This window comes from Somniosus microcephalus, chromosome 4 (genome assembly GCF_052327205.1).
Source record: "Somniosus microcephalus isolate GS21.2 chromosome 4, FLI_Smic_1.0, whole genome shotgun sequence".
Lineage (NCBI taxonomy): Eukaryota > Metazoa > Chordata > Chondrichthyes > Squaliformes > Somniosidae > Somniosus > Somniosus microcephalus.
The window spans coordinates 97,289,880-97,305,030 of NC_140990.1; the positions used below are offsets into that span (position 1 = coordinate 97,289,880).

At 51.0% G+C, this 15,151-nt stretch overlaps 1 protein-coding gene across 2 annotated transcripts; it reads right to left on the reverse strand.

The window, feature by feature from the left end:
• Positions 1-335: 335 nt before the first annotated feature.
• Positions 336-14,394, reverse strand: LOC147119548 (twisted gastrulation protein homolog 1-like). Of its 2 annotated transcripts, none has more exons than XM_085985124.1 (5): positions 14,241-14,394; positions 9,436-9,573; positions 2,893-2,992; positions 1,003-1,215; positions 336-626 (listed from the first exon to the last, which is right to left on the reverse strand). In XM_085985124.1, exons 2-5 carry the CDS (start codon positions 9,541-9,543, stop codon positions 409-411), a joined length of 639 nt encoding a protein of 212 aa, XP_085841250.1. In that variant the 5' UTR covers positions 9,544-9,573; positions 14,241-14,394; the 3' UTR covers positions 336-408. The 2 variants fall into 2 exon arrangements, with proteins under 2 accessions (XP_085841250.1, XP_085841249.1); XM_085985123.1 differs by having other exon boundaries at positions 14,237-14,392.
• Positions 14,395-15,151: the final 757 nt, after the last annotated feature.

The following is a 15,151-nucleotide window of genomic DNA, read 5'->3' on the forward strand; positions in this document are numbered from 1 at the left end:
GGCAAATCGCTGGGACACAAAATGGCTGCCATGACAAGGCACTGGGACACAAAATGGCTGCCGTCACAAATCGCTGGGCCACAAAATGGCTGCCTTTTTCAACATGGCAACAGTGGCTGCCCAGTGAGACAATTCATTCTACGCAAAGGTTTTCTGAGAGATGGGGGTGAGGGGGCTACATGAACGCAGGGCTTATTCTAGTCAGGAACTCGGTCCCGATCGAGGGGGAACGGGCCGATAAAAGCGATCGCAGGATGCAACAAACCTAACGCACCATCCTAAACAATCCTACGATGACTATAGCCTACCGCTCTACCCTCCCTCCCACCCTCCCGGCACCTACACGGCAACCCCATAACAAAAAAGTCCTCCCCTCACAGGCTCCTGCCTTCCCCTCGCCCTCCCGCCTCAGGTGTCGCAGCGAGCGCACCCGACCTCCTTGCTCCCGTAGCCCCGGCAGTCGGGCCCCACGCACTCGCAGCAGGCGTTGTGGAACCAGCGGTACTTGGCGGCGCCCATCGACTCGCAGGAGTGCTTGCAGCGGTTGATGGACATGCAGGCGTTGAAGTAGACCACAGTGCAGGCGGCCGTCACGTTCCCCCCGGGGGCCGGGCCAGGTGCCACATCTGAAAGAGAGAGAGAGAGAGAGAGAGAAAGAGATTAACGGTCAACAGGGAAAGAACGGCATTGCATTAGCATCAGTAACATTCACGCCAGAACGGCAGGCGCCCATTTCTTGCTCCCGATATTAAAAAATCAAGTCGCCATGGCACAAACACATCGTAGGTACGATCCCCCACCGGCCGACCAAGTCTCTCTTTCCCCCCCCCCCCCACCTCCCTCCGCAAGCTCCACTCCTGAAGGCACTGACCCCACACTAGGAGGAGGATAGCGTGGAGGAGACTGCAGCTGAGGAAGATGGCGGGAAGGAGGATGGAGGGGAGGGGGACGAGGGCGACGGAGGGGCACGGGGGTGACGGAACGGGCCCCCACAGCCCTTACCTTTGCTGGGTCCAAGCACCAGGTGATGTGGGTGGTGACGGTGTTTCAGTTCCTCCTGGACACTAATGCTGACAATGGTCCAATCCATCTGCTGATCGTTCTCCGACACAGTACTCAACGCTCGGAACAGCGACGGGATCGGGAGCGGCAGATCTTCCACGGAGCTGCGAGAAGTTGGCCGGGACTGCTGCCGACTCTTTTCACTGCATAGTCCTGAAGAAAGAATCATGGAATTATAGCAATTTACGGTACAGAAGGCGGCCATTCAACCCATCGTGTCTGTGCCGGCCAAAAAAGAGCTATCCAGCCTAATCTCACTTGAGATGGGGGAGGTGAGGGAATGGGCAAGCGGTACAGTCTGGAAGAGGAGCTAGGGAATGGGCAAGGGGTACAGTCTGGAAATGGGGCTAGGGAACGGGCAAGGTGTACAGACTGGAAGAGGGGCTAGGGAATGGGCAAGGGGTACAGACTGGAAATGGGGCTAGGGAATGGGCAAGGGGTACAGACTGGAAGAGGGGCTAGGGAATGGGCAAGGTGTACAGACTGGAAGAGGGGCTAGGGAATGGGCAAGGGGTACAGACTGGAAATGGGGCTAGGGAATGGGCAAGGGGTACAGACTGGAAGAGGGGCTAGGGAATGGGCAAGGGGTACAGACTGGAAATGGGGCTAGGGAATGGGCAAGGGGTACAGACTGGAAGAGGAGCTAGGGAATGGGCAAGGGGTACAGACTGGAAGAGTAGCTAGGGAACGGGCAAGGGGTACAGACTGGAAGAGGGGCTAGGGAATGGGCAAGGTGTACAAACTGGAAGAGGGGCTAGGGAATGGGGCTAGGGAATGGGCAAGGGGTACAGACTGGAAGAGGGGCTAGAGAATGGGCATGGTGTACAGACTGGAAGAGGGGCTAGGGAATGGGCAAGGGGTACAGACTGGAAATGGGGCTAGGGAATGGGCAAGGTGTACAGACTGGAAATGGGGCTAGGGAATGGGCAAGGGGTACAGACTGGAAATGGGGCTAGGGAATGGGCAAGGGGTACAGACTGGAAATGGGGCTAGGGAACGGGCAAGGGGTACAGACTGGAAGAGGGGCTAGGGAATGGGCAAGGGGTACAGACTGGAAGAGGGGCTAGGGAATGGGCAAGGGGTACAGACTGGAAATGGGGCTAGGGAATGGGCAAGGGGTACAGACTGGAAGAGGGGCTAGGGAATGGGCAAGGGGTACAGACTGGAAATGGGGCTAGGGAATGGGCAAGGGGTACAGACTGGAAGAGGAGCTAGGGAATGGGCAAGGGGTACAGACTGGAAGAGTAGCTAGGGAACGGGCAAGGGGTACAGACTGGAAGAGGGGCTAGGGAATGGGCAAGGTGTACAAACTGGAAGAGGGGCTAGGGAATGGGCAAGGGGTACAGACTGGAAATGGGGCTAGGGAATGGGCAAGGGGTACAGACTGGAAGAGGGGCTAGAGAATGGGCATGGTGTACAGACTGGAAGAGGGGCTAGGGAATGGGCAAGGGGTACAGACTGGAAATGGGGCTAGGGAATGGGCAAGGTGTACAGACTGGAAATGGGGCTAGGGAATGGGCAAGGGGTACAGACTGGAAGAGGGGCTAGGGAATGGGCAAGGTGTACAGACTGGAAGAGGGGCTAGGGAATGGGCAAGGTGTACAGACTGGAAGAGGGGCTAGGGAACGGGCAAGGGGTACAGACTGGAAGAGGGGCTAGGGAACAGGCAAGGGGTACAGACTGGAAGAGGGGCTAGGGAATGGGCAGGGGGCAGGGATTGGGCAGGGGGGTGAAGGAAATAGTGCTGGTGGAGGGAATGGGGGCGGTGGAGGGAATGGGGTGGGGTGTAGGGAATATGGGAATAGGAGGGAGGATGAGGCACCGACTTACCGATACAACCACAGCACTGGTCCCACAAGACCCCAAGGCAGAGCATGCACTCCCGACAGCAGGGACAGTCAGCTCCCATTGGCTGGCACTGGCACAGCTCCTGGCACAAAGAGAGAAATAGAATTAAAACACCTTTGGGACAAAACCTCATCCCCCCTCCCCACCCCAGAACCCCGGCACACTGCTCCTCGCCCACTCATAGGGGCAGAGGAATCGGATGGAGAAGGAGGATGGAGGTGAGGAAGATGAGGAGGCTGGAGATGAGGAACATGATGATGGAGGTGGAGATGAGGAGGATGGAGGTGAGCAAGATGAGGAGGATTGAGATGAGGAACACGATGGTGAGGAAGATGAGGAGGCTGGAGATGAGGAACACGATGAATCAGATGAGGAGGATGGAGATGAGGAGGAGAATGGAGGTGAGTAGGATGAGGCTGGAGTTGAGGAACATGATGATGAAGATGGAGATGAGGAGGAGGAGGATGGAGACGAAGATAGAATGAAGATGAAACATGAAAGGAAGGACAAGGTGACGGGAGATGAGGTGAGGAACAATGGGAAGAGGAGACAATGGGGACAGGAGAATCAGGATGAAGAGTGAGGGTCAGCAGAAGAACAATGTCCTGATGTCCTTTCATTCTACTGTTCTGTTCCAGGTGAAATCCCTCCCCATCCCACCCAGACAATGTCGACAGAGAAAAACAACAGGTCACCATGCAAAATTGCACACACTACTGTGAATCCCAGGACGGAAACTGGGCCTTTCCCACATAGGATCAGGTGGAGGCCATTCAGCCCCTCAGGCCTGTTACATAATAACAGGAGGAGGCCATTCAGCCCCTCGAGCCTGTTACATAGGAACAGGAGGAGGCCATTCAGCCCCTCGCGCCTGTTACACAGGAACAGGAGGGGGCCATTCAGCGCCTCGAGCTTGTTACATAGGAATGATCTAGACGAGGAAACTAGATGTACAGGAAACTTTTTGGTATCCGGCACCGACAGTTTTGGTATCCGGCGTGTTGCCGGTTTATCAAAAATTCCGGATGACTGAGCGGGTTATCTACCCAGGCTATTTTTAACAAAGAAAAATTAAAAAATCAAGAAATGTGCAGTATACAGTAATTGGGTACTCACCTACAGAATGTTGTGTTAAATGGATGGTGGAAGATGCTTGATTAAGTACAGTACTGCCAGTTGAGGGTAATCCATAACTCTTTAATTACTTAACAGTAAAACAAAACTTATAAACGACTGTACAGTACAGTATAAAGTACGGTGGTTGACTGTACACTTATTCCAAGCCAACTGGTTCATGAGGAATATCCATGCCAGCTGGGTCATCAGGATCATGCACTTCAACAGATTCTTCAGGCACTTCCACTGCTTCAACTCTTTTGGAAGCTTTCCTAAACATGTCCTGGATGTCTGCTTGTGTAGTGGACTCTTGCCTTCTTTGTAGAAAGGTGGAATGCAGAATATGGAGGTGCATAACTTCTTGGGCAGAGTAGCAAGAATGCCTTTCAGCAAATTGGAGGATTACAGCAAATCCTTCTGCAGCTTTAGCCCAAGAAATCATCTTCTCTTCAGAAATCTCATCCTCTTCACTTTCCATCTCACTTTCCTTTTCTTTCTTTGGATTTGAAACATTCTCAGTTATTTCATCATCACTTAGCACATGCACAACAGCAACTTCTCTATCTGCATCAACCCACTGCTCAATATCACGTTCACTGAGGTGACGTAGAGGGTTTGCTGGGCCTATATTTTTCACCATGTCAGCCATTTCCATTACTGTAGTCCTCCTCGGACGAACATTGAACCCATGAAATTCCTCCTCTGAAGAAGAACCTTCAGCAAACATTACAGAAGGCCACAATTTTCACCAGGCTTGTCTCAAAGTGTGACCTTTCACCAAGTTCCAGGAACATGCAGCATTAAAGATGGCATCTTTAAGATTGTATTCCTTCTGAAATGCTTGAATATTGTCATCTTGGCTTATCAGTTTACGTAGGAAGTCTTTCTTGTAATGACACTTGAGATTTTGGATAACGCCCTGGTCCATGGGTTGTATGAGAGAAGTTACATTTGGTGGCAAATAAATAGTGAAAATATTTCCCGAAACCAACTCAGATTCATGCGGATGGGCTCTACAATTATCAAGCAATAAAATGCATTTGCTATCTTCAGGTTTCCCTATTCTACGGAAATGTTCCCTCACAGATGGAACAAAAATATGATGGAACCAATTGGAAAAGATTTCCTTATCCATCCAAGCATTTCTTTGAGCTTTGTACTCAACAGGTAAGTGCCTCACATTTTTAAATGCACGGGGATTTTTATACTTCCCAATAACAAGAAGTTTAACCCAGTGTGATCCAGCAGCGTTTGCACGTTAGCACGGTTACACGATCTTTATTTTTCTTGTAACCTGAAGCATTAGCCTCACTAGCCCCAGCAAGCGTTGATTCTGGCAAAAACCTCCAAAATAAGCCAGTTTCATCGGCATTGTATAGCTGTGCTGGCGACAAATCATGTTGCTGCACAATCCGAATGAAATAATCGCAGTATTCTTCTGCGACGTCGTGATCAGCTGATTTCTTCTCCCCGGAAATATCGAGTCGTCGTATCCCGTGCTGTACCTTGAAGCACGTTAGCCATCCATCAGAGAAAGCACACTTGTCAGTGAGCTCCATCTTTGCGTAGAAATCCTTCGCTTTTTCGATTAGCATGGGTCCGGAAATCGGAACACCCTCTGAACGCTTAAGAGAAAACCACTCATAAAGCACGGTATCCAGCTCTTCAAGCTTAGGCTTACGAAGCGTACGCCGTTTCTCTACACTCTTAGATGTCTCCGAGCTTGAATAAAACTTGAGCAGCTTATCCTTCTGGGATTTGATGTCGTAGATTGTTGACGAACCGATTTTGAATTCATTCATAATGTTGATACGCTTCTCTCCCCTTTCTAGTCGTTGGCATACATCAATTTTCTGTTTTAAAGTTAAAACCACTCTCTTCCTTTTGGTTGGACCAACTTTTGGGATTTCCATAATGCAATCCAATGAGTACCAGCAGCGTGGGAGACACACAGTACTGTACCGCCGAAAAATGGCGGATCAGAAGAGACTACCGGCAGCGTGGGAGAGTCAGACTCCTGATGCAGGGTTTTTGAGGTGTTCCGACTTCCGATAGCGCCAAGAGGCCGAGTAGTGGCAGTTTGGAGAACTACCCCCACTGACTAACTCGGCCACCGCTGGAGACTTGGACTCGGCAACATTGCCGGTTATTGAGGTGTTGTTTTCGGAGCGAGAATTTTGCCGGTTAATAGAGGATTCCGGATATTTAGGTGCCGTTTAAACGAAAGTTTCCTGTAATATCTCCAAGTTTGCAGACGACACAAAGCTGGGTGGGTGTGTGTGCTGTGAGGAGGATGCAGAGAAACTCCAGTATGATTTGGACAGGTTGGGTGATTATACTGCATTTGCCATGCATCTGCCCAATGTGGATAAATGCGAGGATATCCACTTTGGTGGCAAAAACAGGAAGACAGATTATTATCTGAACGGCAATAGATTGGGAGAAGGGGAAGTGCAACGAGACCTGGGTGTCCTTGTGCACCAGTCGCTGAAGGTAAGCATGCAGGTGCAGCAGGCGGTTAAGAAGACAAATGCTATATTGGCCTTCGTAGCGAGAGGATTCGAGTACAGGAGCAAGGATGTCTTGCTGCAGTTGTACAGGGCCTTGGTGAGACCACACCTTGAGTATTGTGTGCAGTTTTGGTCACCTTATTTGAGGAAGGATGTTCTTGCCAATGGAGAGAGTGTAGCCAAGATTCACCAGACTGATACCTGGGATGGCAGGAATGACATACGAGGAGAGATTGGGTCGATTAGTCTTATATTCGCTGGAGTTTAGAAGAATGAGAGGGGATCTCATTGAAACTTATAAAATTCTAGCAGGACTAGACAGACTAGATGCAGGAAGGCTGTTCCCGATGGCGGGGAGTCCAGAACCAGGGGTCACAGACTAAGGATAAGGGGTAAGCCATTTAGGACTGAGATGAGGAGGAATTTCTTCACCCAGAGAGTGGTGAACCTGGGAATTCTCTACCATACAAGGCAGTTGAGGCCAATTTATTAAATATATTCAAGAAGGAGTTAGATATATTTCTTAAGGCTAAAGGGATCAAGGGATATGGGGAGAAAGCAGGGACAGGGTACTGAATTTGGATGATCATCCAATATCTCATTAAATGGCGGAACAGGCTCAAGGGGCCGAATGGCCTACTCCTGCTCCTATCTTCTATGTTTCTATGAACAGGAGGAGGCCATTCAGCCCCTCGAGCCTGTTACATAGGAACAGTAGGAGGCCATTCAGCCCCTTGACCCTGTTACATAGGAACAGGAGGAGGCCATTCAGCCCCTCGAGCCTGTTACATAGGAACAGGAGGAGGCCATTCAGCTCCTCAGGCCTGTTGCACCATTCAATTTAGATCATAGCTGAGCTGTATCTTATTCCCATCTACCCGTCTTGGTTCCGTAACCTTTAATACCCCTACCTAACAAAAATCTATCAATCTCAGTTTTCAAATTTTCAGCTGACCCCTCCAGCTTCTTGGGGGAGGGAGTTCCAGATTTCCACTACCCTTTGTTTGCTTCCTGACATCACCCCTGAACGGCCTGGCTCTGATTTTAAGGTTGTGCCTCCTTGTTCTGGACTTCCCAACAGAGGAAATAGTTTTTCTCTGTCAACACTATCAACACCTTTAATCATCTTGAACACCTCGATCAGATCACCCCTTAATCATCTATACTCAACAACTTACATTTATGCAAAGCCTTTAAGGCGCTTCACAGGAGCGATTATCAAACAAAATATGACACCGAGCCACATAAGGAGATATTAGGACAGATAAGCAAAAGCTTGGTCAGAGAGGTAGGTTTTAAGGAGCGTCTTAAAGGAGGAGAGAGGTGGAGGGGGTTTAGAGACGGAATTCCAGAGCTTAGGGCCCAGATGGCTGAAGGCACGGCCACCAATGGTGGAGCAATCAAAATTGGGGTTGCGCAAGAGGCCAGAATTGGAGCAGAGATCTCGGAGGGTTGTGGGGCTGGAGGAGGTTACAGAGATACAAGGAAATGGAGGGATTTGAAAACGAGGATGAGAATTTTATAATCAAGGTGTTGCCAGATCAGGAGCCAATGTCGGTCAGCGAGCACAGGGGTGATGGGTGAACAGGACTTGGTGCGAGTTAGGACACGGGCAGCAGGATTTTGGATGACCTCAAGTTTATGGAGGGCGAGAGATGGGAGGCCGGCCGGCCAGGAGAGCATTGGAATAGTCAAGTCTAGAGGTTACAAAGGCATGGATGAGAGTTTCAGTAGCAGATGAGCTGAGGCAGGGGCAGAGTCGGGCGATGTTACAGAGATGGAAATTGGCGGTCTTAGAGATGGCGTGGATATGTGGTCGGAAACTCATCTCAGGGTCAAATATGACACTAAGGTTGCGAACAGTGTGGTTCAGCCTCAGACAGTTGCCAGGGAGCGGGATGGAGTCAGTGGCTAGGGAACGGAGTTTGTGGTGGGGACCGAAACCAATGGCTTCGGTCTTCCCAATATTTAGTTGGAGGAAATTTCTGCTCATCCAGGACTGGATGTCGGACAAGCAGTCTGACAATTTAGAGACCATGGAGGGGTCGAGAGAGGTGGTGGTGAGGTAGAGCTGGGTATCGTCAGCGTACATGTGGAAACTGACACTGTGTTTTCGGATGATGTCACCAAGGGGCAACATGTAGATGAGAAATAGGAGGGGGCCAAGGATAGATCCTTGGGGGATACTAGAGGTAACGATGCGGGAGCGGGAAGAGAAGCCGTTGCAGGTGATTCTCTAGCCACGATTAGATAGATAAGAATAGAACCAGGCGAGTGCAGTCCCACCCAGCTGGATGACGATGGAGAGGCGTTGGGAGGAGGATGGAGAGGTCGACCGTGTCAAAGGCTGCAGACAAGTCAAGGAGGATGAGGAGAGATAGTTTACCACGGTCACAGTCACAAAGGATGTCATTTGTGAATTTGACAAGAGCCGTTTCGGTTCTGTGACAGGGGCGGTAACCTGATTGGAGAGATTCAAACATGGATCTGCGGGAAAGATGGGCACGGATTTGGGAGGCTACACCTGTAGTTTGCAAGGACAGAGGGGGTCAAGGGTGGGTTTTTTTTGAGGAGAGGGCTGATGACGGCAGATTTGAAAGGGGAATATAAGCCTCGTCTATGCAACCTGTCCTCATTATTTAACCCTTTTAGCCCTGGGATCATTCTGGTGAATCTGCGCTGCTCCCCCTCCATGGACAATCTATCCTTCCTGAGGTGCGATGCCCAGAACTGAACACAGTTCTCCAGATGGGGTCTGACCAGAGCTCTGTACAACTGTATTCACTTGTCGTCCGTGTGGCTCGGTGTGGGGGGGGGGGCGGGGGGGGGTGGACTCTCATAGCTGAAACATCAGGGAGGGGGTTGGGGAGTGAGGGAAGCGCTCAAACCCAAAGCTTACCTGTAACAGGCATTTGCTGACATCACTGGCGCACAGAGCCTTGTTGCAGGCAATGGCGGAGGAGATGAGGACACTCAAGGGCACCAATAGCAGGGTGGGCCGAGCCATTCCTGGGCCTTCCGATGGACGGGAAGGACACTGGAAAAGAGAGAGTGAGCACGACAGCCATTAGTAATGGTAGATCGCAAAGGGAGGCTCCTCCCATCTCCGAGCTCTCCATCCCCCATGGAGCAAGGGGCGGACTGACATACGAGGCCCGATGGACCGGTACCCCTGCACCCGCCTGAACCCCAGTTTCCGCTCTGAGCCGAGTTGTACAGGCAACCTCAGGGGCACCTCTCTCAGGGAGCCACCGCCACCCCCCCCCCCCCCTCACAGTCAGTGACTTACCCACAGGGACCGAGGGGCTCCTGTCTCCAGGGACCCCCCCTCGCAGTCAGTGACTTACCCACGGGGACCGAGGGGCTCCTGTCTCCAGGGACCCCCCCCACAGTCAGTCACTTACCCACAGGGACCGAGGGGCTCCTGTCTCCAGGGACCCCCCCCCCTCACAGTCAGTGACTTACCCACAGGGACCGAGGGGCTCCTGTCTCCAGGGACCCCCCCCTCACAGTCAGTGACTTACCCACAGGGACCGAGGGGCTCCCGTCTCCAGGGACCCCCCCCGCCTCACAGTCAGTCACTCACCCACAGGGACCGAGGGGCTCCTGTCTCCAGGGACCCCCCCCCGCCTCACAGTCAGTCACTCACCCACAGGGACCGAGGGGCTCCTGTCTCCAGGGACCCCCCCTCACAGTCAGTGACTTACCCACAGGGACCGAGGGGCTCCTGTTTCCAGGGACCCCCCCTCCTCACAGTCAGTGACTTACCCACAGGGACCGAGGGGCTCCTGTCTCCAGAGACCCCCCCCCCCCCACACAGTCAGTCACTTACCCACAGGGACCGAGGGGCTCCTGTCTCCAGAGACCCTCGGGAACTAGATGTAATATCTCCAAATTTGCAGACGACACAAAGCTGGGTGGGCGTGTGTGCTGTGAGGAGGATGCCGAGAAACTCCAGGATGATTTGGATAGGTTGGGTGATTGGGCAGAAGCATGGCAGGTGCAATATAACGTGGATAAATGTGAGGTTATCCACTTTGGTGTCAAAAACAGGAAGGCAGATTATTATCTGAATGGCAATAGATTGGGAGAAGGGGAAGTGCAACGAGACCTGGGTGTCCTCGTGCACCAGTCGCTGAAGGTAAGCATGCAGGTGCAGCAGGCGGATAAGAAGGCAAATGGTATGTTGGCCTTCATAGCGAGAGGGTTTGAGTACAAGAACAAGGATGTCTTGCTGCAGTTGTACAGGGCCTTGGTGAGACCACACCTTGAGTATTGTGTGCAGTTTTGGTCGCCTTATCTGAGGAAGGATGTTCTTGCCATGGAAGGAGTTCAGCGAAGATTCACCAGGCTGATACCTGGGATGGCAGGAATGACGTATGAGGAGAGATTGGGTCAATTGGGCTTGTACTCGCTGGAGTTTAGAAGAATGAGAGGGGATCTCATTGAAACTTATAAAATACTGGCAGGACTGGATAGACTAGATGCAGGGAGGATGTTCCAGATGGTCGGGGGAGTCTAGAACCAGGGGTCACAATCTAAGGATAAGGGGTAAGCCATTTAGGACAGAAATGAGGAGGAATTTCTTCACCCAGAGAGTGGTGAACCTGTGGAATTCTCTACCACAGAAGGCAGCAGAGGCCAATTCATTAAATATATTCAAGAAGGAGTTGGATATATTTCTTAAGGCTAAAGGGATCAAGGGATATGGGGAGAAAGCAGGGACAGGGTACTGAACTTGGATGATCAGCCATGATCGCATTGAATGGCAGAGCAGGCTAGAGGGGCCGAATGGCCTACTCCTGCTCCTATCTTCTATGTTTCTATGACCCCCCTCACAGTCAGTGACTTACCAACAGGGACCGAGGGGCTCCTGTCTCCAGAGACCCCCCTCACAGTCAGTGACTTACCCACAGGGACCGAGGGGCTCCCGTCTGTTACTATCCTCCTCACTGATTACTACATTTCTGAGTTTCGTGTCACCTGCAAACTTTGAAATTGTGCCCTGTATACCAAAGTCCAGGTCATTAATATATATCAAAAAGAGCAGTGGTCCTAATACCGAGCCCTGGGGAACAAGCACTGTCCACTTCCCTCCAGTCTGAAAAACAACCGTTCATCACTACTCTGTTTTCTGTCCGAGACAATTTTGTATCTACGCAGCCACTGCCCCTTTAATCCCGCTAACAAGTCTATTTTGTGGCCTTTTGAAAGTCCATATACACAACATCAACCACACCACCCTCATTCTTCCTCTTCCTTAGTTCATCAAATAACTCAATCAAGTTAGTCAAACACGATCTGCCCTTAACAAATAGAAACATAGAAAAATAGGAGCAGGAGTCGGCCATTTGGCCCTTCGAGCCATTCAATATGATCATGGCGGATTCTCTATCTCAATACCATATTCCCGCTCTCTCCCCATACCCCTTGATGCCTTTTGTGTCTGGCTGGCTTTCAATTATTAACCCATATTTTTCCAAGTGCCAACACATGTGTGTGTTTGTTTGTATATGCACGTGTGTTTCTAAGTATCTGTATGCGTGTGTTTGTGTGTATCTGGGTGTGCATTTTTGTGTGTGAGGGGTGTGGGTCTGTGTAAGCATGTGTGTCTGTCTGTATATATGTCTGTGTGTGTGGGGGTTTGTGCCTGTGAGGGTGTGTGTCTCTGTCGGTTCGGTGGGGGGGGGGGGGGGATGTGTGTGTGTGTGTGGGGGGGGAATGTGTGCGTGTGTGGGGGGGGATGTGTGTGTGTGGGGGGGGGAATGTGTGCGTGTGTAGGGGGGGGGATGTGTGCGTGTGTGGGGGGGGGGATGTGTGTGTGTAGGGGGGGGGGAATGTGTGTGTGGGGGGGAATGTGTGCGTGTGTGGGGGGGGATGTGTGTGTGTAGGGGGGGGAATGTGTGTGTGTGTGGGGGGGGATGTGTGTGTGTAGGGGGGGGAATGTGTGCGTGTGTGGGGGGGGGGAATGTGTGCGTGTGTGGGGGGGGGATGTGTGCGTGTGTGGGGGGGGGATGTGTGTGGTTGTGTGTGGGGGGGGATGTGTGTGTTTGTGTGTGGGGTTGTGTGTGTAACTGTGTATCAGTCTGTGTGTGTGGGAGTGTGTGTCTGCATTGGTTAATGAGACTGGGAGAGATGCAGAGTGAGTGAGCGGCTGGGCTGGCCGGGCAGATGTTGTTCAATGTCCCCATTGTTCGTGGGACCAGCTCTGTATCCGAGCCAAACTGGCAAACACCAAACCTCACTGGCACAAAGTCCGAGCATTGCAAGCTACAAAATAAATAAATAGATACAGAATAAATCTCCTACACTGTCTCATCGAACACTCCCACGGCAGGTACAGCACGGGTTAGATACACAGTAAAGCTCCCTCTACACTGTCACATCAAACACTCCCAGGGCAGGTACAGCACGGGTTAGATACAGAGTAAAGCTCCCTCTACACTGTCCCATCAAACACTCCCAGGGCAGGTACAGCACGGGTTAGATACAGAGTAAAGCTCCCTCTACACTGTCCCATCAAACACTCCCAGGGCAGGTACAGCACGTGTTAGATACAGAATAAAGCTCCCTCTGCACGGTCCCATCAAACACTCCCAGGGCAGGTACAGCACGGGTTAGATACAGAGTAAAGCTCCCTCTACACTGTCCCATCAAACACTCCCACTGCAGCTACAGCACATGTTAGATACTGAGTAAAGCACCCTCTACACTGTCCCATCAAACACTTCCAGGGTAAGTACAGCACGGGTTACACACGGAGTAAAGCTCCCACTACACTGTCCCATCAAACACTCCCAGGGCAAGTACAGCATGGATTAGATACAGAGTAAATCTCCCTCTCCACTGTCCCATCAAACACTCCCAGGGCAGGTACAGCACGGGTTAGATACAGAGTAAAGCTCCCTCTACACTGTCCCATCAAACACTCCCAGGGTAGGTACTGCACGGGTTAGATACAGAGTAAAGCTCCTTCTACACTGTCCCATCAAACACTCCCAGGGCAGGTGCTGCACGGGTTAGATACAGAGTAAAGCTCCCTCTACACTGTCCCATCAAACACTCCCAGGGCAGGTACAGCACGGGTTAGATACAGAGTAAAGCTCCCTCTACACTGTCCCATCAAACACTCCCAGGGCAGGTGCTGCACGGGTTAGATACAGAGTAAAGCTGCCTCTACATTGTCCTATACTGGAGTGCTTGAACCTGGGCTCTTCATGCTCTGTGTGTGGGTCTCAGTACCAATTGTCGCCCCCACCATACCGCCTGCCCCAGGCTGGGATCAGCTCACTCGGCACAGACCAGGAGAGGATGGATCCTGGGCTCTTCCTGCACTGTGTGTCACTCAGTACCACAAAGATGTTATGCTCGAGTCTCAGGAGTGGGGACATGAATCCACCACCTTCTGACTCAGAGGCAAGAGTGGGACCCACAGCGCCAACAATAACACAATTTCAAAAAAAATGTTAAAGGACGGTAGATTAATCAATTCACACGTTAGATACAGAGTAAAGTTGGAGGTTTGACTCCCAATATCCAACTGCAGGAAAAAAAGTCTTGGGGACTGGGGGGAAAAAAGTTTTGAAAAAGTTTTCAAACCAGAAACTAATCCAAATCCCAACTTTTCTATTGTTTGAGCCCGGATTTAAAAGGGAGCTTTGAAATCCCTTGAGGAAGCCCCGCACCCTCCGGCAACTCACCGACCCTGGCTGGCCTCTGCGATCCGATCCGATCCGCTCTCTGCCTGCACCTCCGCCGATCCAGCGCCGTCCCACCGCGGGCTTCGCTGCTTTGCCCCTGGGCCAGGCGGAGGAAGCCAGGCAACGAGTGGCTCTTCCGGAGAGAGGGGAAACGGCAGCAAAGTGCGGCACGGAGCGCCGGGGATCGGGATCGGCTTACAGGGAGAGCGAGATATATACATATCGAGAGAGAAGTAGGCAGAGAGAGATAGACAGATAAAGATACAGAGAGAGATATAGAGATAGATATAGAGAGATAGACAGCGAGAGAGAGATAGAGATAGACAGATACACAGAGGGATAGTGATACATATATAGAGAGAGAGATAGACAGACAGGTAGAGATACACACAGAGATATAGAGATAGACAGATAGAGAGAGATAGATAGAGATACACAGAGAGATATAGTGATACATATATAGAGAGAGATACATATATATATATATAATATAGAGAGAGAGAAATAGATCGATAGAGATACATATATAGAGATAGAGATACACATAGAGAGGGAGAGAGAGAGATACATATAGATATGTATATCTGGAGAGAGATATGTATATAGAGAGACAGGGTGGGGGAGAGAGAGATATAGAGAGAGATACATAGAGAGAGAGAGAGAGAAGTAGACAGAGAGAGATAGACAGACACAGGTAGAGAAACAGAGAGAGATCTAGAGAGATAGACAGATAGAGATACAGAGAGAGAGAGAGAGAGATTTCGAGAGATAGACAGATAGAGATACAGAGAGGGAGAGATAGATATAAATATAGAGAGATAGACAGATAGAGATACACAGAGAGAGAGAGAGAGAGATTTCGAGAGATAGACAGATAGAGATACAGAGAGAGAGAGAGATTTCGAGAGATAGAGA